Source organism: Mesocricetus auratus, unplaced genomic scaffold (assembly GCF_017639785.1).
Source record: "Mesocricetus auratus isolate SY011 unplaced genomic scaffold, BCM_Maur_2.0 Super-Scaffold_100025, whole genome shotgun sequence".
NCBI lineage: Eukaryota > Metazoa > Chordata > Mammalia > Rodentia > Cricetidae > Mesocricetus > Mesocricetus auratus.
The window spans coordinates 944,607-972,000 of NW_024429206.1; the positions used below are offsets into that span (position 1 = coordinate 944,607).

Consider the following 27,394-nt stretch of genomic DNA (forward strand, 5'->3'; position numbering starts at 1 on the left):
ACCAATCTAAATGCAGAGTTGTGGATCCCAATTCCAATGGACACCTCTACAATACAACTCAGGGAACATTGCAGAATAGGAGGCATAAAAACTGTAAGATCCAGAGGATCAAGGGGTCAGGGAATTTGCTGTGATATCGTATTTCCTAGTAATGTCTGAAGCTATACTCATAAACTCTCACCAATATGACTGCATAAACATGAACTGAAAAAAGACAAGAATAATAGACATGCTAAACTGGACAAGTTAAAGTCCAGGAGACCTTAACCCCAAAGAATTACAGGCAACCAAGGAATGCTGAGAGTGGGTCCCATTTCCACATGGCTTCTGGTCACACTCATCAAGGTCTGTCAGAGCAAAACCCACAAACCCAGAAGACTCATCCTAGGGCATTAATTAACCAGAAGGTCAAAGTAGGTGGAGCTCACTTTCCTCCCCTGCCTCTAACCCTGCCCAAAAGCTGGAAACTGAGCCCTGAGGAGATAACTGGAAAGTATACCCATTATAGTATCAACGATGCCCATTTGACAAATTGGAAAACCCAGACTCTCAAGATCTCAGTGTCTGGGGTTAAATCTTGGAGGAGGTGTAAATTAGGATAGATAAAAAGGACAATGAAGACCTCAGACAGTCTAACTGGAGATGCTGTCACCCAGGCCCATGGTTTGGTCATTTGAGGCTTAGAAGCCATGGTGACAGAGACACATGTAGCTGTCCCCAGTGTCCATACAGTCACCATGGCTATAGACATTTGGGATGTCCCAACACTAATTCCATCTTGAGGGATGCTGGCAACATGATGTCTCCAAGAACCCCACCTGATAATGTTTCGCCAAGATCTCCACATGAAATACAAGCATGGAGCATGGAGTAAGATTGTTTGGAGCCCCATTCAATCTCCCACCAGGCCCTTATGCTGCTGACATCAGGCCCAGCACCTGTCACCTTTTAGTTTTACTCTATCTGCTTACGGTTGCTCTCTGAGCTTGCCTTCCATTCCCCAACAGTGACAGCCACATGCTGTCTGAGCCACAGCAGGTGACAAAACCTGGCTGGCTTACCTCCATACCTTTTGCTTTGCTTAAGTCTAACCTGTCACCTCCCTGGGGTCTCCACTCACCTACACATGTCCCACTGGGTGACAGTTCAAATCCTGGGCACACTTGCACTGATAACTTCCAGGGACATTGATGCAGTCTGCGTTCCTCTGGCAGAGCCCCTTTCTGTTGTCACACTCATCCACATCTGGGGAGTCCCACGAATGGGACAGGGTGAAACAAAAGCCTATCCTGGTGGAACCCCAACCCAATTTTGGCTCTGCAAGCAACTAGAACTGGCTTAGGGTGATTATACTATATAGAGACCCTTGGGAAGGTGTCAGTTCTGTTATACAGATGGGGAAACTGGAGCTCATGGAGTTTCTACGTGGTTTGTTCAGACTGTAGAGATGGGGGGAGGGAGGGAAAAAGAGAGAGAGAGAGAGAGGGAGAGAGACAGAGAGAGAGAGAGACAGAGAGACAGAGAGAGAGAGAGAGAGAGAGAGAGAGAGAGACAGAGAGACAGAGAGAGAGAGAGAGAGAGAGAGAGAGAGAGAGAGAGAGAGAGAGAGAGAGAGAGAGAGAGAGAGAGAGAGAGAGAGAGAGATCCTGGCTCTAGAGTTCAGGACTCTGTGTGCTGCACCTTCACAGGTCAGAAGTTTCTACTGTAGTTGAAGCCAATGGGGCATGCACAGTGGAAGCTTCTGATCTGATTGATGTAGAAACTGTGGGTACAGATGTCTGGAATCTCCCCACATTCATCGATATCTGGGGAGATGGTTAGCCATAAGAGACAGCCTAGTCTAGGGGACCTTCCAGGTACTCTGGACCTCCTGAAGTCTGGCAGAGATAAAGCTGCAACATGTGACTCTACAAAATGCACTGAGTAAAATGCATCCATTTTTAGCTCAAATGTGGCAGAGCAGGGGAACGGTTGGTACAATGGGTGCCGTGCCAGCATGAAGATCTGAGTTTATTTCGGATCCCACATAAAACAGCCAGTGTGGCACATTTTATAATCCCAGCACTGGGGAGGCAGAGACAGGTGAACCCTGGGTCTTGCTGGCCAGCTATCAACCAGAAAACAGTAAACTCCAGGTTCAGTGAGAGACTTTGTCTCAAAAAATACGGCGAAGTAATTGAGGAAGATATCCTGATGTCTGCCTCTGGCCTCCACCAGTGTAATGCACCAACATACAGACCTATAAAACACACACACACACACACACACACACACACACACACACACACACACTGAACAAGTGTATCTCTCCAATAGGGATGTTATTTCAGAAAGGAAGTATGCTTGCCTAACGTGCAAAGCTCAGGTTTCCATGCTTTGAACCACAAAATGAAAAACAAACAAAATTCATCAAAAGGTGTTGTGGTGTGTTTCCCTAGTGGGCGGAGTACTTGTCCAGGATACACAAAGCTCTGGGTTTTGTCCCCACCACTATACAAACTGGGTATGGTGTCACATATCTAGTCCTGGCATTCAAGAGGGAGAGGGTGGAAGACTAGAAGTTCAAAGTTATCTGTGGTTACATAGCAGCCTTCAGGCCAGCCTCAGCTATGAGTGACCTTGTCCTTAAAAACAAACCATTAAGTACAATAAACTAAACAAACAAAACCACAAATTGCATCCAAAACGAGACATGGGGGTATTTGCCTGTAACCCTAGCATTCAGGAAGCTGAGGCAGGAGGTTCACATATTTATGATTATCCTGTGCTTATACCAATGATCCTATCACTTGGAAAGAGGAGGTGAGAAGTTTATAGTTTAAGGCTAGCCTGAACTACATAGTGGGATCCAGACAAGCAAGAAAAGAAAAGAAAAGAAAAGAAAAGAAAAGAAAAAACCGATCCTCTCCATGCAACACTCCTTCCAACTCCCACATTCAAGGCTAAGGGAACATTGTGGAAGAGGCCCAAAGTGTCTAAGAGCTGATGGATGGGGAACTGGCAGGGTTGTTGCATACACAAACACACGGTAGCTGTGGTTACTGGCACAAGATCAAGCTAGTGGGAATCCTTCAAAGCCCCACCCTTCGTGGAGGAGGAGCTTTTGTCGGTAGGTGGCCCCTAAGTGAGGAAGAATCCCTCTCCCTCAGGGACATGACTGTTGTCTCCATCCCCGGGGATGGCCCCACACCCTGTGCAGCACTGACTGGACACAGGGGCTTATTATAAACAATAAAAGGAAGACTTGAAGCTGGGAGGGAGGCTGGGTGGGGAGGAGGCACGAGGGGGAGTTGGAGGGAGGTGGTGCATTGCTGTGATCAAAATACATTGTATAACTGTGTTAAAAATTCAAAGAATAAAAGCATTTTAAAAAGGATAAGTATATATATTTCACTGCAAATAAATTAAAACTCAGAGGGTGGTGGTGGTGAAATTCAATAAAGAAAAAGGAAAAAAAAGTGTTTGGGGACAGGATTCTTTAGGGTGCTGGAGGCACAGGGGTGACAAGGAGGGAAGGCAGGAAGGAAAGAGGCAGCAGGGAGGGAAGGGCCAGGTGAGGGGCGCTGAGGCTGATGGGAGAGTTTGGTGGTCACTCACCAAGAAGCTTTCCCGCGTGGATGCCAGTGATGAACCCTGGCACTTGGTTCCCACAGAGGCAGCCAGTACTCAGCTGGGCAGAGAAAAACAGAACTCCAGACCACTCCTCTGCCCACCCTGAGTGGTACCCCTCCACATGCCCACTGCCCGCCCACCTCCCTTTACTCTGCATTGACAAGCCCTCAGTTCAAGGCTGCCCCAGGACTGCTCAGGGTTACTCTTACACAGACGGGAGACTTCCCCCACGACCATGCCCATTGCCCTTCTTTAAGTGTGGACCAGGGGGATTGTTCGGCTGCTGAAGAGCGTGCTTCTGAAGCAGGAGGCTCTGAGTTTAAATCACAGAGCCCACGTACAAAGGCTGGATCGGTGGTGCACACTTTTATCTAAGCCCAGAATGCAGGGGGCAGAGGCAGGCAAATCTCTGGGTTTCTGGCCAGCCAGTCTAGCCAAAACAAATGTGGAGCTCAAAACACTAAATGGAGAAATGACTGAAGAAGACACTCTCATGACAACTTCTGGCTTCCACATGTGCATGGACCAGTAAATACACCCACACCACGAGTGCACACCCCTACACACACACACACACACATGCACACACACATACACACATACACACACACCCCATGCCCCCACCCTCGCACCTATATATACACATTCACGTGCATCCACTCACCTACCCACAACCCCCATACACACCTACCCCCACATACACACACCTCCCATACAAGCGCACACTTAACACCCCCACACACCCACTCACAAACACCATTCCACACCCATCCACCCACACTCACACCCATACACATCCACCCCCCACATACCCCTTACCTCTCCTCACCCCCCCATCATCTCCTACACCCACATACACACGCAGTTACTACCTCAAGACTTTCACTCCAGCCCCCACCATCCCTGGAAGGAAGATTCTTGCATCTAAGTCCCCATCATTCTGTGTGCTGGTTAGTCTTAATTATTACAACTTGACAAAACATAGATGAAGCTGGGAAGAAAGTCTCAGTAAGAGACTGCCCGGGTCACGTCGTCATGTGAGCATGCCTCGGGGTGTTGTCTGCACGTGGGAAGACCCAGTCTGAAGTCAGGCCCCACTGCGCGCTGGCTTGTGCTCCTGCGCGGTGTGGGTGGAGAAGGCGAGCGAGCAGAGCTCCGAGGAGCCGTGGTTTCTGGCTCCCAACGTGATGGTGAGAAGACAGCTGTTTCACGCTCCTGCTGTCGCCTCCACTTCCCTGCCTTGGCGGATTACAACCTGAAGTGGTGAGCTGAAATAAGCTGCCCTAAGTTGTTTTTAAAGTCTGCATATTTTACTGCTATGACAGAAATGAAACAAGACAACCGGCATGCCCCAGCGCGACCCTCTTCTTTAGGCTACCAGAGGAGAGGAAGCTCTTCCTAGTGCTATCTTTTTTTTTTTTTGGTTTTATGAGACAGGGTTTCTTTGTATTGTTTTGTAGGCTATCGGTCCAGCCCGGCCTCGAACTCACAGAGATCCGCCTGCCTCTGCCTCCCGAGTGCTGGGATTAAAGGCGTGCGCCACCATCGCCCGGCTCCTAGTGCTATCTTTAGAGCATGACATCCAGAAGTTTCCATGTGAGAAATCTAAGCCCAAAGTTGGATGTTGATGATGCCTGGGGAAGGGCCTTCGGGGAAGTAAACAGGATCAGGAGGGTGGGGCCTCAAGGTGGCATTATGGCTTTCAAAGCAGAGAAAAGATGCCCTAAGTGGCATACTTGCTCTGTCTCACACTGCGACACCCTCCACCACATTGGGATGCAGCAAGATAGCCCTCCTAGATGCTGGTGCCTTGCCACCGAGCTTCTAAGCCTTTAAAACTCTAAACTAAATAAACTTGCATTTGGGCTGGAGCTGTAGTTCAGTGCCACAGAGCTTGCCTACCACAAATAAAGCTTTGGGTTCCAAGTCCAGCACCACAAACCAAAAAGAACTCCAGAGCAAAATCCAAATCAAAACCCCAGGCTTTCTTTTAATGGTTATCTTATTTTATTTAATTTTTTTTATCTTGGGGGGTTTCAAGACAGGGTTTCTCTGTGGCTTTGGAGGCTGTCCTGGTAGCTCTTGTAGACCAGGCTGGTCTTGAACTCACAGAGATCTGCCTGCCTCTGCCTCCCGAGTGCTGGGATTAAAGGCATGTGCCACCACCGCCTGGCTGCTTATCTTATTTTAAATTATGTGCATATGTGTGTGTCTATGAGCTTATGCATGCAGGTGCCAGTGGTGGCCAGAAGAGGGAGCCAGGTCCCTAGGCACCTGAGTTAGAGGTGGCTATGAGCCACCTGATGGGTGTTGGGAACCAAACTTGGGTCCTCTGGAAGAGCAGTACACACTGTTAACTACGAAGCCATCTCTCCAACCCCGACCTCCTATTGTTTCTAAGCAATCTACTCTCTTACTGTTTATAAGCAATCTAGTATTGATTGTAAGTAATCTGCTTTGTTACAGCAACCAAACCCCACATCCACGGCTGGGATGGGAGCTGTTCCCACAGGCTCAGGTGTTCGAATGCTTGGTCTCCAGCTGGTGGTGCTGTTTTGGGAGACCGTGGAATCTTTAGGAGGAGGGGCTTAACTCAAGTAGGTGGGTCATTGGGGGTGGGTGGGGCTACATCTGCCTTTGAACAAACAAACAAAACCAAGGTAGAAGGCTCCTGAAATAAAAATGACACCCAGGTAGATCTTTGGCCTCCACAAACAGGTGCCCACACATGCACACACCACATGAAGACACACCCACATGTGCGGCACACGCAGGGAATAAAGCAGATAAATAAGGTCTAGAAGCCTCTAGCTGCACCATGTGTCCTTCTCTACTGTGCTGGGAGGGGCCAGGCTGAGAGAGAAGCTGGGGAGGGGCACTCACAGCTGGTAGGGGTTGGGCAGGCTTGGTCTGTTCCAGGCCTGCCCCAAGTTGTAGGAGCAGCAACGCGTCTTCCGGGTCTCATTCAAGGTCAGTTTGTTGTCGCGTGTACGATTGTAGCAGTGCCAGAAACACACGCTCTTTCTCATGTCTGCAGCTGAAGTGGGGGCAAAGAATGTGGGGCTCAGACTGGTGAAATGCCTTAGCTGGTGAAAGTGCTTAGCACCAAGCCCAACAACCTGACTTTGACTCCCGGGCTCACGTCGTCGAAGAAGAGAACGGATCCCGCAAGTTGTTGTCTGGCCTCCACATGTGTGCCGTGACGCACACGGAGCCCCCATTTCCCATGTAATAAGCAAAGGAAAGGTGAAAAGACAGGATGTGGGACGGGTCCAAGTCAGAGGAAGAACGCAATTGGAGAGGGAGCCTACCCATGTGTCATGTGGACGCATCGGCCTGGGGGCTCTTCTCCAGTCTCTTTCAGGATTTGTTGGTCAGTGCATGACCCGGGAGGACCACTCGGCTACTCGGGGCTCCTCAGTCCTGCCGCAGCGTCATTCGGTGTCACATATAAGCACGTCGAGTATATGCACGTGTACTCTGTCCCTTCTTTCAAATACACCTCTCTCGGCACCTTCCAAGGCTCCGAGGCTCTTGGCAGTGCTTCCCACACCCACGCTCTACCATAGCAACCACCAGTCTTCCAGCCCTCAAGCCCCAGCCATCAGGCTTCCTACCCACACAGCGGTTGCCACCGTTGACCTGCAGGGCGGACACCGGTGTAATTTCCTAAGTTGTTGTAGCACGTGCCAGGGCTGCAGATGTCTGGATGTATGGAGCACTCATTAATGTCTTCAGGAGAGGGAAGAGCGGAAGAGGACAGGCGAGGAAAGTCAGATATTGTCTGGGTGACTCCCTTGGGGGGTCTCCTACCCCAGGCCAAGTGAGGACACTTTATTTTTGGCTTCTATTTGCTTTCACTAGCTTAAAATGATACAGACATCTGGGCCAGGGAGGTTGCTCGGTGGGTAAAGTGCTTGTTACACAAACACGAGGATCTGAGTTCGAATCCCCAGGACCCACTTAACAGCAGGGTACGGTAGCACACATGAGGACCCTCAGAGCTCCTGTAGCAAGGGTGGTCAGAGGCAGAAGAATTTCGGGAAGCTGTGGGTAGCTAGCCTGGTGCCCGAGGAGCAAACAGACCCTGGTGTCTTAGATAAGGAGGAAGGCAGAGGCTAACCCAAGGCTGTCCTCTGAGCTTCAGGTGCACACTGTGGCATGAACACCCACATTCATACTCTATCATGGGTTTTGTTTGTTTGCTTGTGTTTTGGTCAGGATATTTTTTTACTGCAACAGAAACCAGGATTGACACTAAGAGACAATATGCCAACGGCTAAGAGTAATAAAAGCAGGAAGTGAAGCTGTTACTTCCAACCCTACAGACACGAAGGAATCATAAGATAAAATGAATAATTATATGCGGTATGCCCCCTCCCATCAGATGGAGCTCAGTGGTTAAGAGCATAAACTGTTCTGGCAGAGTCACTGAGCCACTGAAACCACCTCTAACTCCAGCTCCATGGGGATCTGATGCCCTCTTCTGGCTTCTATGAGTACTGCGCTTGTGCACACAAAAATTAAAACCTTTTAGATTTAGGAACACAAACACACACGCATACACACAGAGGAGGGGGTATTGAATGGCAGTATAATATAAAGACACATAATACAGTAGTATAAAAGATTTAAACCAAGACAGTCCAGGACTAAACAGTTTTACTGGTGAATCCCACCACATATTCAAAGAATACCAATTACTCTCAAGCTTTTCCAGAAATAGCAGAGAACTATCCCCAAGTCACCCAGTGATATGAGAATCACCTCCATATCCAGAATAGACAAAGACAGCACAAGAATAGATGCTGCAGGATGGTACCTCTTACGAATGTCCCTAAATGCAAAGGTCTTCCATAAGTGGTAGGAAACGGGGGCTGGCAATGGGGCTGCCTAGCACCTGTCTAACAGGCATGAGGCCCTGAGTTCCAGTCCTGACATTGTAAGAGGGAATACATAAAACCGGAACAGGCCTGGGAAATGAATTGCCACTTGTACTTGCCACACAAGCCTAATGACCTGTGTTCAGATCCCTGGAATCCATCTCAAACGCTGGGTATGGGACAGAGAGATGGCTCTGTGATTAAGGTCGCACTCTACCCTTCTGTGGGATCTGAGCTCAGTTCTCAGGACTAATAAGACAACTTACAGCTGTCTGTAACTCCAATTCCAGGGGATTCAACACCTTCTGACCTGCACACAAGTATACTCATAGAGACAGACATGCATCCTACATTGAGATGGGAGGTGGAGGCAGAAGCCTTGGTTTCTTCATCTAAAACGTGGGGTCATAATAGAAAAGCCTTCCTTATAGGGATGTTGCAGCAGTTAGATATGAATTGAGAATAGGCAGCACAGTGGTAACCTACAGTCCTGGCCACGAGTCACTGTTGGGCCACCACTACAATGCTCAATTGAGGACAGCAGACAGACATGTGAAGTCTGTAAGTCTGTTCGAAAGCAAAGGTGAGACCATTCCTTCCCATGTCTTTCCTTTCCCACAGTTAGCCGTGGATCTTGGTCAGCTTTGGCTCAAGGGAGGAAGATCAAGGTTGCTATTAAGCTATGTTATTTCCTAGCGAGTAGAAGGAATAAGGAAGGGGTCTGGACTGAAGGATGAGACAGAATGTAAGGCAGGGCATTCAGTTAGCCTCCTACCCCTCACCTTAGGGAGTCTGCCAGAGCAGCACGGCAGAGATGGAGAGGAAGTTCCTGGCCTAGCCCAGGTGGAGTCCCACACTCACCCTCACAGGTGCGGGTGTCTTCACTGAGGCTGTATCCAGCAGGGCACGCACACTGGAAGGTACCAAAGGTGTTGGTGCAGTTGCCTCCCCGGCACAGCCCAGGTAGCTCCTGGCATTCATTGATGTCTGTTAGGAATTGAGGAAGCTGAGGAGGAGAGCCAAATCCAGCAGAGGACCTAGGGATTCCCATAGGCTGCTCTGGGATCCTTGGGCTCTTTCAAGTATCACCCTCCCCCACCCCCCGCAAGAGTATTCTCCACAACTGCTGGGCATTTGAAGAATCTATCTCAAAGGCTGGACACTTGAGTCAGTGCTGGCCTGAGCCAAACTCCTTTATTTCCATCTTAATTTGATTGTCACATTCATGATTGTTCCCTCAGGTTAGAATATCTTCTCTTCCATCATTACTTCCTAAGAGCAGAATTGACGGGAGGATTGATAGCTGGGTATGAAAAGCAGGGACTGAGTATGCAAATCAGCCACTGGATGAGAAGATGGATGTGTGGATGAATGGAAGGATGGGTGGACAGGCGAGTAGTTAGATGGGCAGATAAGGAGAGTGGGTGGTAAGGTAATAGTAGTAGTCAGAAGACGGGTCAGTGGGGTCATGGAAGGATGTGTGTAAGTTTGGAGATGGAAGGATGGATGGATAGATTAGAAATGAATAGATGAATGGCTGGGGTGGATGGGAGATGGATAAATGGATGAGCAGATGGATAAATGGGGGAACTGGAATGAGTAGATGGTGTGGGAATGAGAAAGGACCCCCTTGGGTCACATATTTGAATACTTGGTTCCCAGTTGGTAGAACTGTTCGGGAAGGACTAGGATGCATCATCTTGTTGGAGGAGGTTATACCTGCCATGATGGTAACGGGCTCTAACCTCTGAACTGTAAGCTCTAAACAGTCTCTTTCTTCTATAAATTGCCTTGGTCGTGGTAGCTTATCACACAGTAGGAAAGCAATTAAGACGGATGATGATAGAGGATGGGTGGATGATGTGGGTGGATAGGTGAGTCAATGGATAGGCTGGGGATGAATCGATGATGAGAGAGGTTGGGTGGAAATGGGATGGATTGATGGATGATGAATGAATGGACAAATGGGCATAGATAGATGAATGTGAGACAGATGGAGGATGGATGGATCGGTGAATAGATGCATGTGTGGGTAGGTGTCCATGGGTGGCTCCCTGACTGGCTGACTGGCTGTTCCAAAGGATGGGTATATGGAAGCTGGAAGAATGGATGGCTGGAAGAGTGGCTAGATGGAAAGCCCAGTTAACAAACCAAAAACTGACAGAAGAAAAGACAGCACAGACTAAATCTCATGCATAATTTGGTTCTACAACAAAGCCCCCACGTGGGAGAACACTGTCCCCCAAGTTGCCCACCTGGCACTTGTCAAGATGTGGATGACAGAAAGACCCATCAGTGTGTAGGGGTATCAACAGCCTGTCAGGTACTCACCTTCCAGAATCACAGTGATGGGATTGGGCCGGAAACCCTTACCACCTGGGCACAGGGTCCTATACTCTGCTGCAAGGGAAACAGACTTGGATGAGTGGCTGTGAAGAGAGGCACGCGGGTAAAATCTAGTGGATAGGAGAAGACCCCTTGAAAAAGACATAACAAGGGTCCCCCTTCTTTTGCTTTGCTGAACCAACTATGACTCATATCCCCAGCTTTGGGGGGAACTGCTTAGAGTTTCAGTATGTTTTTGTGTTGGGGATTGTATATAAACATGGATTCCCATCCAGTGCCCGGAGAGGTGGGTCACGAGGGATCCTGTTCCCACTGTTGTTCCTATTATACCCCACTCCTTTCCACTTTACGCATTCTCCAAACCTGTACTCTACTTAGGACCTACAGTTCCTGGACCCCTAGTCTCCAGCACAAGGCAGACGAGCCAGTTTGCTGACTGGCTGAGTGATGGATTGAATACAAACAGGAGAATTTACAGAAAGCCACTATGGAGAGAGGCCTAGCCTTTGAACTGGCAAGGACATGCTTTGTGACCCAAGATCCTTTTCCTTCCTGGTTCTACGTTCTTGGCCCCCAAAGCCGTCTGCAGGCAGAGATGACCTGCAAACTTCTGAGTCTCTGGCTTAGGCTCACTGGCCTGCAGGGACTCACAGGTGTTGCTGATTGGACATGGCTTGCAGGGGTTGCCCCAGGCTTGGCCCAGGGAACAACAACAAGATGCTCTGCTGACATCAGCTCCAATCGCTGCACTACAGGAAATGCCACCATCACCTTGGTCATGCACATCCAGGTAACAGATCCCCGCCAGGGTGTCTGCACAGGCAAAAATGGGTTGTTAGCACTTGGAAAACTATGTGTTTCTGTGTGCTACCTTGACCTCCACGACTTCCTGGTTGCATGTGTGTGTGCTCCTGAGTGTGTAACTGTGGCCTCTCTGGTTTGTGTGTCTGGCTGTGTGTAAATGCGTGTGAGTTTGTATGTGTATGCATATGTGTAATTACCATCTCTGATTGTAACTGTATCTTTGTGTAGTTGTGTGCATTTATGTGTCTAGTTATGTCTGTAACTATGAATTTGTGCATAGCATGTGCTATGTGTAACTGAGTTTCTCTATGTGTAACTTTACATTGCATCAGTGTGTTTTTGTGCATGTAACTTGTCTTTGTGTATAACTTTATTGTGTATAAATAAATTTCTGTGTGTGTGTACATTTGTGTGTCTACCTGTTACAAATTTCTGTGTGTATTACTGGCTGTCTCTGTGTCTATTTGTCTGTGTTTAAGTGTGTTCTTCTTTGTGTAAATTGTCATTGGCTGTTATTGTGTTACTATATATCTCTCTGTGTTACAAATTTGTGTATATCAGTGTTTCTCTCTGTCTAAGTATATCTCTGTGTAATTTGTTTTACACTACAGATTTCTGTGTAACTGTATGCACTTACCTTTCTGTGTGTGACTGTGTGTCTATGCATTATTACGTATCTCTGTGTTACAATAGTCTTTCGCTGTGTCTATGTATCTATAGTTAAGTGTGTTTTTCTGTGTGCAATTTGATCCTGTATGTAACTATATGCATATGTGTGTATGTAAATGTTGTCTCTGACTATACTATATATATCCTTGTATGTGCATGTGTATAAAATTGTGTTTCTATGTGTGTAATGGTTGTCTCTGTGTCTACCTGTGTCTGTGTAGCCGTGAGTTTATATATACTATGTGTGACTTGCCTGTAACTGTGTATATGTATATAGATGCTGTCTGTGACTGTAATTATGTGTGTGTGTGCCTCTGTTTATGTAGCTGCTGTCTCTGTGTGTAACTGTGTCTGCATGTAGTTGTGTTTCTTTGTGGGTAACTGTTGTTTTCTGAGAAACTACATATAATGCATGACTAAACATTGTCTCTTTTAGTGTGTCTATGATAATTGCATATGCCTCAGTGCTTTTTTCTGGTGTGACCATGTATGTGTGTAACTGCATGCCTCTGGGTGTGACCATGTATGTGTATAACTGCATGCCTCTGGGTGTGACCATGTATGTGTATAACTGCATGTCTGTGTATGGTTGTCTGACCCACTTTGTGTAGTTCTTTGTATGTAACTACGTTGGCTATTGTTCTTGGCTAGAACCATGTATTTCTATGTGCAACAACTGTGTATGCCTCCATATATGCCTACATATGTGTATGTAGTGGTTGAATATTCCTGACTGGGCAGGAAAGGTATGCATGTGTGTAAAATTATGTGTGCTTGTGAGCAGGTGTGTCTGAACCAGAAGGCAATATCACAGCAGATTACTTCCCAGTCCTGACAGTCAGGAGCAGGAAGATCTTTGTAAGTTAACACCCAGGATGACCCACGCCTTAGCCCTGTCAGCAATACTGACTCCCGAGTTCCCCAGCTGCTGCCAGGTGTGCACTCACCAACACAGCCCATTCCACTAGGGTTAAGCTGAAAGTCCTGGGGGCATCTGCAGAGGTAGCTGCCAGGGGTGTTAACACACAGGCCATTGACGCAGTTTGCAGGATTTTCACACTCGTTGACATCTGTGAGGGACACACACCATTGTTAGCTAGGATCTCTCACTGTACCCCATCGCCCCTTTCTCCTGAGTAGCTACAGATCTCAATGGGCCCACTCAGGTGTTGGAGTATGAATGTTTGTCCTTCCCTAGGATGAAGCCAAAGAGGACGTGGCTTCAAGAGTCTGCCCTGGACATCCAGCCCTCTCTCTTCTGCTGCTCAGTTCCCATCCTGAGTTTCCCACAGCCAACACATGAAACTAAGATTTAGAAAACACCTTTGAGCCAGGAGTTGGAAAACCATCCAGATGGCCAAATGTGGCCCTCTGCTTGGTTGTATCAGTAAAGTTTTATTGACACATGACTGAGCCTTTCTATTTACATTTTGTCTATGGGAAAGCTTAGTGGTGGCAAAAGACATCTATATAAAATACTGAAAATTTCTACCATATGTTTGTTATTAAAGACACTAGACACTTGGGGACCATTTTAGCAGGTATGGTGGAGCATTTATTCACAGCATTTGCTCAGGGGACGGTGAGAGGGCAATTGTGATGATGAGTTTTAATAATCAACTTGACATAACCTGGAATAACATGGGAAGGCAGTTTCATTGAGGGACTGTCTATACAGATTGGTCTGAGGGTGTGTCTGTGGGTATTGTATTAGTCAAATGGACTGATTTGGGAAGACCAAGCGGTACCATTCCCTAAGTACTATCGAAAGAGTGGAGAAATGGAGCTGAGCACAAGCGAGGACGCCAGCACGCGTGCATTATTCCCTCTCTGCTCTTCTATGTGGATGTGATGTGGTTGGTTGCCTCAAGGTCCTGCTGCTGGGACTTGACCACAGTGGCAGACTACAACCCAGACCTGTAAGTGGAAACTGACTTCTTTCTCCCCTCAGTTGCTTACTGGCAGGATATATTTTTTTTATCAACCAGCAGAAATGAAACTAGAACAGCAATGAATTGCGATGATTAAAAACAGAAAATGGGGATGGAAAGATGGCTCAGTAGTTAGGAGCACTTGTTGCTGTTGCAAAGGACCTAAGTTTGGTTCCCGGCACCCACATGGTGGCTCACAACCAGAACTGGAATCCAACACCCTCTTTTTATCCTCCATGGACACTAGGCATGTATGTAGCACGCTTACACACATTCAGGCAAAACTTTCATACATAAATAATAAATAAATCTAAAAATAAAATTTTAAAATAAAGGAGTGATGAGGGCTGGAGAAATTGCCTCAGCGGGTTCAGTGTAGAAGCTTAAGTGCTCTCCTGTAACACCAGGGTTAACAGGGGAGGTAGGAGGGTTGCTCTAGCTCTCTGGCTGCCAGCTGTGCTCCAGGGGATAATGTGGAGAGAGAGAGAGAGAGAAGGATGCTTGACTCCCTCCTGAGGCTTCACTTGCATATTCACTACACACATATATCAGACACATACACGTGTGCATATCCCCAAGTACATGCATATACACAAAAGGGAGTGATGGGAACTATTCCAGAAGAGAAGTCAAGATGAATGTAGTGTGTATGGGGGCAAGCTGTGTCCCCGTACTCTCAGTCCTATGCTCTCCGTTCCCTGCCAGGGTGGCTCCAAACCTATGCAGCTGCTCCCACTTTGGTCCAGCTCATAGCCATCATCACAGCTGCAGTGGAACATTCCAGGCAGGTTTTCAGTTCCCAAATATGCACAAGTTCCCAACAGCACACTCATCCACATCTGTAGAGCCCCCATCTCAGCCTACCATGCTTGATAGTGTGTTCTGGAAACCCGCCACTCTATACCCTCAGCAGGACAGCTGGTTCTCGGTAGGGTTGAAGCCCACATCACATTCCCGGTGGTACCTGCCAGGTACATTGAGGCACTGTCCATTCATGCAGAGGCCCACATTCTCCATGCATTCATCCTTGTCTGAGGGACCATGGAGACATGGGGCTGGGGACCAGCTGGGTTAGGACCACACTGAATGAGCAGGAAGTTCCAGGGATTTAAACATTTACTCTCATCCAGAATCCCAAGTGAGAGCCCTGGGAACTCAGATGCTAATTCAGAATAGGCAGATACCCCAGATGGGGATTAGAAGTGAAAAGGTGGCCATTGACACCCAGAGTCCAGGTGGAGGCACATGGACAGGACATGTTCACAGCCCAGGAAGTAAGAAGAGGATTAGATTGACTATGGGGGTGTAGACCATAAGGGAAAACGAGCAATGGGAGAACTGGGGATCAAAAGGCTGGGGGGATAGCTCAGCTGGTAAAGTGCATGCCACACTAACATAAAAATCAGAGTTTGACCCCCAGTACCCCGGTGAAAAAAGCCATGCGTGGTGGCACAAATGTGTAATCCATTCTGGGGAGATGGAGATCCCTGGATCCCTGGGGACCCCTGGCCGACCAGCATAGCTTAATTGGCAAGTCCTGGGGGTCTCAACCAGAAAAACTGTTTCAAAGCAAAACAAAACACAACACAAACCAAGCAACAACTCAAAACTAAACCAAACCAACCAACAAACCTACCAAACGAAAACAACAACTCAAAACTAAACCAAACCAACCAACAAACCTACCAAACGAAAACAACAACTCAAAACTAAACCAAACCAACCAACAAACCTACCAAACGAAAACAACAACTCAAAACTAAACCAAACCAACCAACAAACCTACCAAACGAAAACAACAACTCAAAACTAAACCAAACCAACCAACAAACCTACCAAACAAAAACAACAACCCATCGCCAACCCAAGGTGGATGACTCCTGAGGAAGGACACTTGAAGTTAACATCTGGCCTCCACACATACTCACATATGTGTACCTATACGTGAGTTCATCCTCCCAAATTTGTACACACATACACACGCAGCGTAATAATAATAACAATAATTAAAAATCAGCAAGAAGAAGATGATAACTAAGAGAGAGGCTAGGTGGGCACGCAGGTAGTGTCTCTATGGACTAAGGACATAGACTCTCTAGTACCCATGGGGCAGGAGAGGACAACCCTGGCACTGTGGTTTTCCCATCCAGGCCCTGCCCTCCACCTCAGCTTCACAGAATAAGCCATCTCCAACAAACCCTGGTTGGCAGGCGCAGTGGTAAGAGCCCAGGGTATTGAGGCAGTCAGCTTTTGGGCCACAGTGATGAAGCTGGATGTCACATCCATCCAGGTCTGTAGCAGACAGAGCCGGGATCCCTGGTAGGTGCACTGGGGCTGTGGGCAGGCTGACTCTCCAGTCCCGGCCCTACCTGGCCCCCACAAACCATCTCCTAGTCCTCCACCCTCACTCCTGTCCCTAGGTACTCACCGTAGCATTTGAAGCCGTCCCCAACCCAGCCTGGGTGGCACCTACAGCTGAAGCTCCCGGGGATGTTGTGACAGGAGGCGTGCCTGTCACAATTGTGTCTTCTAAACTCACACTCGTTCACATCTGAGGGGAGGGGACAGTGGTGGGAAGCAGTCACAGCAGGGACGACTCAGAGGAGCAGCAACAGGAAGATGATGGGAGAGTCCTCCCCAGACACCTTCCACTTTCCTCTACAGTCTAAGAAAGAAGCCCCAAGCCCGCCAGACCTGACCCTTAGCGGCCCTCAGAAACGACTTCAAGTGGCAGGCAGCATGAGAGACTTATGGTAGACATTAAGAGCAATTATCCAATAAACAGCAAAGCAGGATTCCTATCTATATCAGGCTGTCCAAGTTTGAATCAGTCTTGAAGCACTTTTACCGACTCTGCAGTGGACATCTGCTGCCCGCGTGGGCCACTGTTTACTAAATAAACATTTTTCTATATAGTTCCTCATTTTGACTTGCATGAATGTGTTTTATTTTTCATCCATCCACCAATTCATTTTTCTAAAATTAGCTATCTATCAGCTATTCACCCATTGTAAAGATATCTACATATTTACTTATCTATCTTTTATCTATCATCTTTCAACCAACCATCCATCCATCCATCCATCCATCCATCCATCCCTGTCTGTCTTCATAGAGCCTGGTCATTGAACTCAGGGATTTGCACATTCTAGGAACTAGAGTCTCTAGCACTGAGCCAGACTGTCCTTTACTGTGTTGTTTTGAGACATGGTCTCCCTATGTACAATAGGCTGGCCTGGAACTTGAGATCTTTCTGCCTCAGTCTCCTACGTACAGGGGTGACAGATGTGATTATAAGTATATTTTAAAGGAAAATTTTATATCAACCCTAATCACTTCAAAGAAGTCATGGAGTCTGACTGGATGTGCAGCTAAGTGGTAGAGTGTGTGTCTGGTATGGGAAAGGTCCTGGGTTTAATCCCTAGTGACTCAATATATATATATATATACATACACACACACACACCACACATAAACAAAATGCTTGAAGGATTGTGTGGCTGGCGAGACAGTTCAGTTGGTTAAGTGTTTGCTATATAAACTTAAGGGCCTTAGTTTAATCTCTAGCACCCATATAAAAAAGTCAAGCATGGTGGTCTATGCTTGTAATCCTATCTCTGGAGAAGCGCAGATAGAATTTCTATACACTCTCTGGCCAGCCATCCTGGCCTAATTGTCCTGCCTCAAGTTCAGTGAGAGACCCTACCTCAAAAAAGTAGGGTGGATATGAGGAATGACGCAAGATTGACCTATGGTCTCTATAAGCATCTGTCCTCTCAAGGTACCACTTGAACATGTACCTGCCTCCTACAAAAACACATAAAAACACATTGAATGCTATCACACACACACACACACACACACACACACACAGAGAGAGAGAGAGAGAGAGAGAGAGAGAGAATTATGGCCTCTTCCATCTATGAGTGTGACCTTGATTAAAAATGATCTTTGTAGATGTCATGAAGTCACATTGTCATCATGGATTGGTTTGCATCCTGATCTAATGGACCTTTGTAAGAGAGGAATTTGGGCACAGACAGACAGAGAAGAACACCAGGCAAATACAAAGGCACAAGAGGGTGTAATGTTCCTATGAATCAAATGCCACCACAGATCAACACCAGCCAGAAGTTGGAGGGATGCCTAGGACAGGTTCTTTCTCTGTATCAAGAAGGAACTAACCCTGCCCATGCCTAGATTCCAGACTCCTAGCTGTCATTTTGGATAAAGAATATATCCTGGGGCTCTCAGTCATCAGGTATCTGCTGATTTGTGTTTAATCTGAGACGTGAATTCTCTAGCTAGTTAGATGTTTAAATGTTAATCCCTGAATCATGCAAAAAGCATCTGGCTTGCTTACTTTGGGTATGCTGCTCTCTCCTTTGGGGTTCCCTTTATTGAGCTATTTAAGAGGCTCCCAGGGGGGCTTTACTGTTAAGAGATCTCATTAGTGGAAGCTGTAAGAATGAGTTCTGGTTGTCTTCTGTCCTAAGGCATGCAGAGAGTGCTAATGATCTTCAAGCTAACTCTTTTGATCTCTCTAGCTCCCCCTGAAAGTTTTTTCACTCACAGAGCAACCTGTAACTTCCTCTCTGATGACAGAGCCCAGCTGGCAGTGACAGGCAAAGGATCCTTTTGTGTTTTCACAGTTCCCCTGGAGACAGAGGTGCCATACAGGGGAACCTCCTACTAGGCTGAGTGGGTGTCTGCAAAGAAAACTGTGATGGTTAGATTCGATTGTCAGCTTGTCACAACCTAGAATCACCTAGGGAGACAGCCTCAATGACAGGCGGTCTACACTGGTTTGGTCTGTGAGCATATCTGTAGGAGATTGCCTTGAATACGCTTACTAACGTGGGGAGAGCCAGATCACTGTGGGTGGCATCATTCCCTAGGCAGGGATGGTCCCGAAATGTATGAAGAGTGGAGAAATGGAGCTGAGTAAGCAAGCATGTGAGTATCAGGCATTCACTTCTCTCTGTTCTTGACTGTGGATGTGATATGATCACCCTATGTCTGTCTGAAGTTCCTGTCTTGACCTCCCACACCGAAAGATGGATTCTAACCTGAAATTGCAAGCTAAAAGATACTCCTTTATCTCCTAAGCTGATTTTTTGTTGGGATTTTTATCACAGCAACAGAAACAAATTACTAAAATAGGTGAAATGCATCCTTTAGGACCACCAATGGGTAGTGTGGTGGGTCAGGCTGATCCAATGTTTTCTCAGAGGCCCGATGAAAGGACAAATGGAACCCAGTTCTGTGTCCTTGCTCAGTGGTAGACTTGGCAAGGTTCAGTTTGGCTCTAAGGCCAAGACCTCAGATGAGTTAAGATTTCAGTTCCTGGAAACTTGATTTTTCTCTCTGAAGAACTGAGTTTCCAGTTCCAAGGCTGCTGTGTGCTCAAGACTGTGATCAACTTGAGATCTCCTGTGTACCTTTTGTGTAACATTGCTTGATTATGCTATCTTTGTGAAATAGAGCACTTGTTACATATATTCGACCATGTATTACTTTGGGAAACACATGCAAGTTGTGTTCCGTGAAAATTGCACTGCAGGGTACTCACGGAAGACTTATAACTACCCTGATCTGGATTAGCAGGGCCTAGATAATTGGGGTCTGGCTGACTATGCCTGGCTTTGTGCTATGCAGGGCTCTAGTGAGGTTGCTGTGTAGCCCAGGCCTTCTCTGGTGCTCACACCCCAAGCAGAAGGAGTAGGTCACACCCGCTATCCTGTGCTTGCCATCCTAATGGGCATCCTGCTGCACTGAAGCTGGCCTCCGTGTTCGTGCACTGCACTTCACAGTCACTGTCCAGGACTTGCTATTCACCGATGTCTGCAAGGGCAGACAAGAGCTCACCAGGTCAGTGAGCTTGGGCTGAATTAGGGGCAGGAGCTAAGAGGAGCATGGAAGTAAGGCTGGGAGGGACTGTGTTGTGCAGGGCACTATAGAGAGCACCCTAGAGATGGCCTAGTCTCACCCATGCAGTCCTGGCCATCAGGAGTGTTCAGGAAGCCAGTGTGGCAGGAGCAACAGAAAGCGCCAATGATATTAATATACTGGCCACGGGGACAGAGGCTCTCATTCATGGTGCATCATCAATGTCTGGTGGGAACACATATGACTAGTGACAGTCTCTGGTGAAGAAGCACCTGTACTGTCCCTCATCTCCTGTCTGCCATCACACGTGTCCCAATGGGCTCCCTCTGACTGCTTGCATCAGCACCCCACCCTTTGATTGCCTGTCTACTCACAAACATACATTTTCATCCTGCACAACTCAAGCTCATGCACTTTCATAGACACATGCATCCACATGAAGAAACATGCTCATGCATAGGTGCATGATACAAACACACCTTACATGCACACATTCATCCTTGTGCAAATATGTACACACATCCAGATGCACTCAGATACACTCATATTGTGTGTGTTTACATAAATGTGCAAAGAAACACATCCATATACTCACACTTACGTATGTTCTTGTGATTGAACACATGGTCCCAGGCAGGTGGTGCTAGTTAGGAAGAAGGCTGTGGACCTTAGGAGGTGGGCCTCACTGGAGGAGGTGTATCTTTGTGGACCCATCTTGAGATTTTATAACTCAGCTGCACTTCCTAATTACTCCCTGTTTCCTGACTGTGGATACAATGTGGACAGTTGCTCCTGTAGCATAGTTTCCCTGCCAGAATGGACTGTACTCCCTCAGACCATGGGACACAGTCTTGGTCACAGCAAGGTGAGTCTCCAACATTTTGTACAAGGGAGATGCATTCATGTTGGAATCTGTACCTCCCCCACATATATCCTCTTATAGGTACACCACACACCACACACACACACACACACACACACACACATACACACACACACACACACACGTCCACTCACATGCAAATCCATAGACCTACCCATTGCTGATACATTCAAACCCAAATATACACTTCCGTCTTCTTATAGACTCATCCATATGCATGCATACTCAAATGTAAAACTTTGCTCTTACACACACACACACAGATTGACAAACACACTTGCTTTTGCACAGATACAGCCTCATTGATATTCACATGGATGTGTTCACAGACACACTTCTCATTTGTATTTGTTACTGTCCTCATTGCTGTGACAAAATATTTCACAAAAGCGGCTGAGGGGGGAAGCATTTATTTAGGCTCACAGTTGGATACAGTCCATCATGGCAGGGCAGTCACCGTCATAGAAGCATAAGGCAGCTGGTTATACCGCGTCCACCAGGAAGACAGAGCAAGATGGATTCTGGCGCTCAGCTCCCTTTCTCCTTTTTATTCAGCCCAGAACCCCAGGTTGCTCAGGTTGGCCTAGAATTGGCAATCCTTCTACTCTAGCCTCCAGAGGGATGGGATTGTAAGTCTATGCCATCATGCCCAAGATAGAGTCTTTGTAAATGGATTCTCTGGGGGCAGTCCTTTCCTTTTTCCCACAAGGCACCTGTTCTCAATATGCTCTCATAATGACAGTATCCCATGGCAACACAACAGCGCACTACAACTTCTCCTCATATCTACCAGCAGCAGGCTCACCATCCCTCTTCTGGCCACCCACCCTTCCCACGGCTCTCTGCCATGCCCTCACCCTGCCGTCACTCACCCATGCAGTTCTTCACCCGTGGAGAGCCACCAGTGAAGCCAGGAAAGCAGTCACACTCAAAGCTGCCTTGGGTATTGATGCAGGTACCCTGGCCGCAGATGTCAGGGGAGATGTGACATTCATCGATGTCTGTGGGGACAGAGATGCATGGGCCAGAGGTCTGTGTGTGCAAGCATGAGAAGTCACAGGGCCAGTGGCTTCAAGTAAGAGGACAAACGAGGCTGGGTCTCTGTAGATGTGAGGGGCTGCACAGGAGCCTCAAGAAACTGAGCCAAGTCGGAAGGAGACGTGCCTCGGGTGAACACAATAAAAAGGGCAAGAAATTCCCTTGGCCAGCCCTCCATTGAGACAGCAGAGATCCCTGCAGCCCAGACAGGGTGATGAGCTGTCTTAGGCCACACAACTCATAGATAAGTATGAGGAGAATAAAGACAGCCTGGTCTTCACATCCCATTCAGAGACCTCTCCCACAAATTCCTGTATGCACGACCTTGCTCACCAGATGGAGAGCAGCACCCACCTGTGCAGTTCCTCTCCTGGGCATCCAGGGTGAAGCCTTGGTCACAGGAGCAGTGGAAGCTGCTCACAGAATTGTGGCAGGTGCCATGTGTGCATAGGCCAGGGAACAGTTTGCACTCATTCACATCTGCAGTATGGATAAACAAGGTCAGATAAACCACACTGAAGGTCTTTAGTTTAGGATTCATACACTAAGCCCTCCTAGGTTCTTACCTCTTGAGCTTGCTAACTTCTTTCTTTCTTTCTTTCTTTCTTTCTTTCTTTCTTTCTTTCTTTCTTTCTTTCTTTCTTTCTTTCTTTTGGTTTTACGAGATAGGGTTTCTCTGTATTGTTTTGGAAGCTGACGGTCCAGCCCGGCCTCGAACTCATAGAGATCCGCCTGCCTCTGCCTCCCGAGTGCTGGGATTAAAGGTGTGCGCCACCACCGCCCGGCTGCTAACATCTTTCTTAAAAGTGTTTTGTGCATGTGTGTGGGTGCACACACCACGGAGTGTTGTAGGATACTATTTTAATGTGTGTTACATTTGTTTACACTCTGGAACATTTGTTTAAGGATGCAAAGATGTGTTGCTTTTTGTTTATGATGCATTTGTTTAACTCTGTGAAGCTGTGATTTTTTGCCTGTCTAAAATATCTGATGGTCTAATGAAGGACAGGTAGGGAAATCTGGGAGAAAGGAAGAAGCAAGAGAGAAGAAGGAGAGGAGAACACCAGGGACCAGTCACCTAGCTGTACAGCAGGACCCTGAGTAATAGTGAAAGTGAGATTTACAGAAGAGAAAGATAAAAGCCCAGAGGCAAAAAGCAGTTGGAATAATTTAAGAAAAGCTGGCAAGAAACAAGCCAAGCTGAGGCCAGGTGTTTATAAGTAAGAATAATACTCCGGGTGTATTTATTTGGGAGCTGGGTAGTGGGCTCCCCCAAAAGCCAAAAGGGTAAAAAGTGTAAAACAAACAAATACAGTGGAGGTCTGCAGAAGGAGATTTTTTCCATCTATCTCGGTCCCACTGGAGCAGTTTTCTCTCCCACTGGGCCCCACAGCCACTTACTGAAATGACGACTCGAGACTTAGTATCAGTTACAATTGTTTAGCCAGTGGCTTAGGCTTCTTACCGGCTAGCTGTCTCTTAATTATTAACCCACTTTTACTAATCTGTGCATCTCCCTGTGGCCTTGTCTTACTGGAGAATGCCTGAATGTCCTGCTTCCCCAGTGGCTACAAGGTATTTTTCCTTTTTCCCCCTGTCTCTTTGTTTGGAATTCTCACCTAGCTAAATTCTGCCTCTCCGTTGGCTGGAACAGCTTTATTCATTTGAGACTTGGTTCTCTCCTTCCACTCTGTGCATCCTGAGGACTGAACTCATATTGTCGGGCTCAGAGGAAAGCCTCTACCCACTGAGCCATCCTGCTATCCCGCCTTTTCTTTTTTCACACAGTACCAAAGTCACTATGCATCCAAGGGTGACCTTGAACTCCTGCTTCCACTTCCCCAGTACTGGCTTGACGACAGGCATGCACCACCACGTGTGTGTGTGTGTGTGTGTGTGTGTGTGTGCATGAGAAGGCCAGAAATAGCCTTAACAGTTGCTCCTTAGGAACTTTGAGGAGGAAAAATCATCTTTAATTTTTCAGACACGTTTTCTCACTATCCTGGGACTGACCTAGGCTGGCTGGCCAGTGAGCCCTAGGGATCTGCCTGTGTTTGTCTGCTCAGCTCTAGATTACATCTGTTTACCCCATACCCAGAAATTTACATGGGTGCTGGGGATTGAACTCAGGTCCTCACACTTGCAAGGCAAATATTTCATCAACTCCATTATCATGTTTTTTGATTTGTCCCAAAAGGGTCTCATGTAGCCCAACCCAAGCTGACCTTGAATTTCTGGTCCTCATATATCATCATGCCTTGGATACTAATCTTCCTTTCTGCAAATAATGCTTCCTACCTTTAGGCCTTTGCCCATGCTGTTCCCTTTACCACCCTCCTTTTCCTTCCAGGACCATCTCCTTTGGTGTGCCCCTCCCCAGACTAACCTTTATAGAAGGGCTGTGCAGACAGGAAGTCGTGCCTGGCAAAGCCCAGCCCTTGGGGACACAGGCTGGAGAATTCTGAGGAGCCAGGCTCCGGGCAAACCTTGCACTCGGCTCCCCACGAGGTTCCAATGCAGCAGCAACAGACATCCACCCTGTACTTGCCAGGCAGGGGGATTCCACAGGCATCCTCATCCCGGTGCAGGAAACACAGCCCCAGGCTCACATCTGCACAGACAAATGGGTAATCACTGGGTCCTATCCTTGTCACACCCGGGCAGGCTTCTCAGTCGGTATCACTTGTCTGGGATAGATTTAAAGAGCGAAAAGACGTGGCTTCCTCATGCTAAAGTTTGATGTCACCACACTGCCTGAGTGCTTACCATGCACTAAGTATTATTCTAAGTAACTCCATCTATTTACATTTCAAAGTAATGCCTAGAGGCGGGCTGAGGCTGCAGCTCAGCTCTGCCTAGAACTCCCCTTCCCCAGGGAAAGTCTTGGGTGTGTGGCTCAGTGGTAGACTCTGACTAGAATATACTGTGATACTCTAGAATATACTAGAATAGAATACACTAGAACATGGCTGGGAGTTTGGCTTGGCAGTAGAGCATCTCCTTAGAATCTTCCAGTGAGGGTTTGTGGCGGACCAGCAATAGAGTGCCTGTCTAGAATCTGCCAGTCAGGAGCTGGAACATGAGAACTTGCTTAGAATCTACCACTGAGGAACCAGTATTGTCCTTGGTAAATCTAAAGCTAAGCCACTCTCCAATTCCTGAACTTGATTTCCACCGCACTAAGCGACAACATAAAGTGATTGACACGTGTCACACATGTGTGTGAGGCAAGATCAAAAATGTCGACACCATAGCAAAAATACCAAGTGATTCCATTTCTCAAGATATAGTCCCTTTGGCAGGCAAGGCATGATTGTATGTTTTCCCACAGAGCCTGTACAGCCCTGAGAGGGAGTCTCGTGGGAACCCAGAGTTGATCGCGTTGTCAGTGCAGCAGAGCTTTGGCTCTCGCTGAAGGATGCTGATGGCGGTGAGACTGTGCTGTGCTGCATTATGTAACATGGGTTATATAACGCAGAGGGCTTCTTTCAGCTTTTGTATTTGCCTGTGTGGTAGCATGCATACATGCTTGATATTGGCGTGTCTTTCTCACCATTCCCCACTCTGTTCACAGGCTACAGTAGTTAGCTAGTTTGTTCCAGAGTTCCCCCATGTCTGCCTCCCCTGTGTGGGGATTACTGGCAGCCACTATTTTCATGTGTGTTTCACTGAACTATCTCCCCAGACCAACTTTTGATACAAACCCAAAACTGTCCTAACAGTCTGCTTGTCTAACAGTCTGCTTGTGTATGGGAGGAGTGTGTGTGTGTGTATTATATGTATGTGTACAAGTTCATGTGTGCATGCATGTGTTAGTGCATATGTGGTTAGGGGTCAATGTAGAATATCTTACTAGATCACTTTCCACATTATTTTTTATTTTGACACAGGGTCTCTCATAGAATCCAGAGTTGAAGACTCAGCAAGTCTTCACTGGTTGGCCAGTGAAACCCCAGACCCACCTGTCCTGCAAACACTATACCTTGTTCTTTTTATCCAGGTTTCCATGCTTGAGTGGCAGGCACTTTACACATGGAGCCATTTCCCCAACCTACTGTGCATTTTCAGAAGCAAACAAATAAACAAACAAACTCAAGAAGAGTCATCAGAATCCATCAGCCCACTGACTAGGAAAAGAGCCTATGAAGAAGCTATGAGTAGGTTGAAGGAGCTAAGGCAAAGATGTACTGGAAAAATATGTTTTCTTACTAGCTGACAAATTGTTTTGGTCAAGAAGTGGCCAGAAGAGCCAGGGAGCTCACCTAACCACACACGGGAATTGTGAAAGTAAAATGTCCCATCAGAATCTAGACAAAAGGCTATCTATCTGTTTGACACTGCAACGTGACATCACCTACAGATGCTTTGGGATACATTAGTAGCTGTTATGGGACACATACAGCCCTCAGGTGGTGACGTTGGACATGCCTGAGAAGGTTGGCTACCAGGGACCATTGACACTAATCATGGAGCCGTGGAATACTTCTGGCATTGAGCTTTAAAGGCCAGGGGTGTGGTGGGATGGATCAGTGGGTGAAGGGGTTTGCTAACTGATGATCCAAGCTTGAAACCCTAGAACACATATAGAGATGGAAAGAGAGAACAGACTCTACAAGGATGCACTGTGATATCCATATGCATGCATGTGCTCCCCTCCTCCTGCACAAAATAACAATAAGTTATTTAATTTAAATAACAATAAATAGGTAAATAAAAAAACGAGGTGGATGGTTCCCTAGGAACCATCCTTTCCAACAAACATGCACACATACCTGCACATATATGTGCATCCTCAAGCATAAACATGTACATACACATACAAACACACAGACCAGAGAAAGAAAACAAAGAAACAAGCATAAGCAGTATGCTAAGAATAAATGACTGTTGAGTACCTGGCCATATATGGGCTGTCTATATCACTTCCTACAAGTCTCAGGAGACACTATGGGAGAAAGGGACAGAAAAGGAGTAAGAACTGGTAACAATGTAGAGTGCTGACCTCCTTCAGCTCACAGCAGCTATGATTACCTGTTCAAGATCTGCAGAACCCTGGCCACATCAATGGCCTGCCCACCCATACAATCTCAACTCACCCATGCAACTCCTCCCATGAGGGCTGAGCTTGAAACCTGCATTGCACACACACTGAAAGCTGCCCTCTGTGTTTATAGATGGCAAAGGTCACCATGGATGATACACTCATTCATATCTGTGGGGAGGAAATCACAGGCAGCCAGGAGGCATCATCTTCCCCTGGCCAGGCTCCCTTTACCCATATCCTCCACTCTTGGGATGGGTGAATGGGTGGATGAATGGAAGATGGGTAGAAAGGTGGT

The 27,394-nt window shown here is 47.2% G+C and overlaps 1 protein-coding gene across 2 annotated transcripts in view; it reads right to left on the minus strand.

Annotated features, from left to right (window-relative positions):
- Positions 1 to 27,394, minus strand: part of Fbn3 (fibrillin 3) — a 68,478-nt gene that overhangs the window by 24,614 nt on the left and 16,470 nt on the right. For both annotated transcript variants that reach the window (XM_040731507.1, XM_040731506.1), the window contains exons 12-19: positions 24,442 to 24,666; positions 22,410 to 22,535; positions 21,890 to 22,018; positions 16,674 to 16,796; positions 13,262 to 13,384; positions 11,493 to 11,654; positions 10,827 to 10,895; positions 9,357 to 9,482 (exon numbers count right to left, since the gene is read on the minus strand). In XM_040731507.1, coding sequence (XP_040587441.1) covers positions 9,357 to 9,482; positions 10,827 to 10,895; positions 11,493 to 11,654; positions 13,262 to 13,384; positions 16,674 to 16,796; positions 21,890 to 22,018; positions 22,410 to 22,535; positions 24,442 to 24,666 — 1,083 coding nt within the window. The remainder of the gene's footprint in view (positions 1 to 9,356; positions 9,483 to 10,826; positions 10,896 to 11,492; positions 11,655 to 13,261; positions 13,385 to 16,673; positions 16,797 to 21,889; positions 22,019 to 22,409; positions 22,536 to 24,441; positions 24,667 to 27,394) is intronic.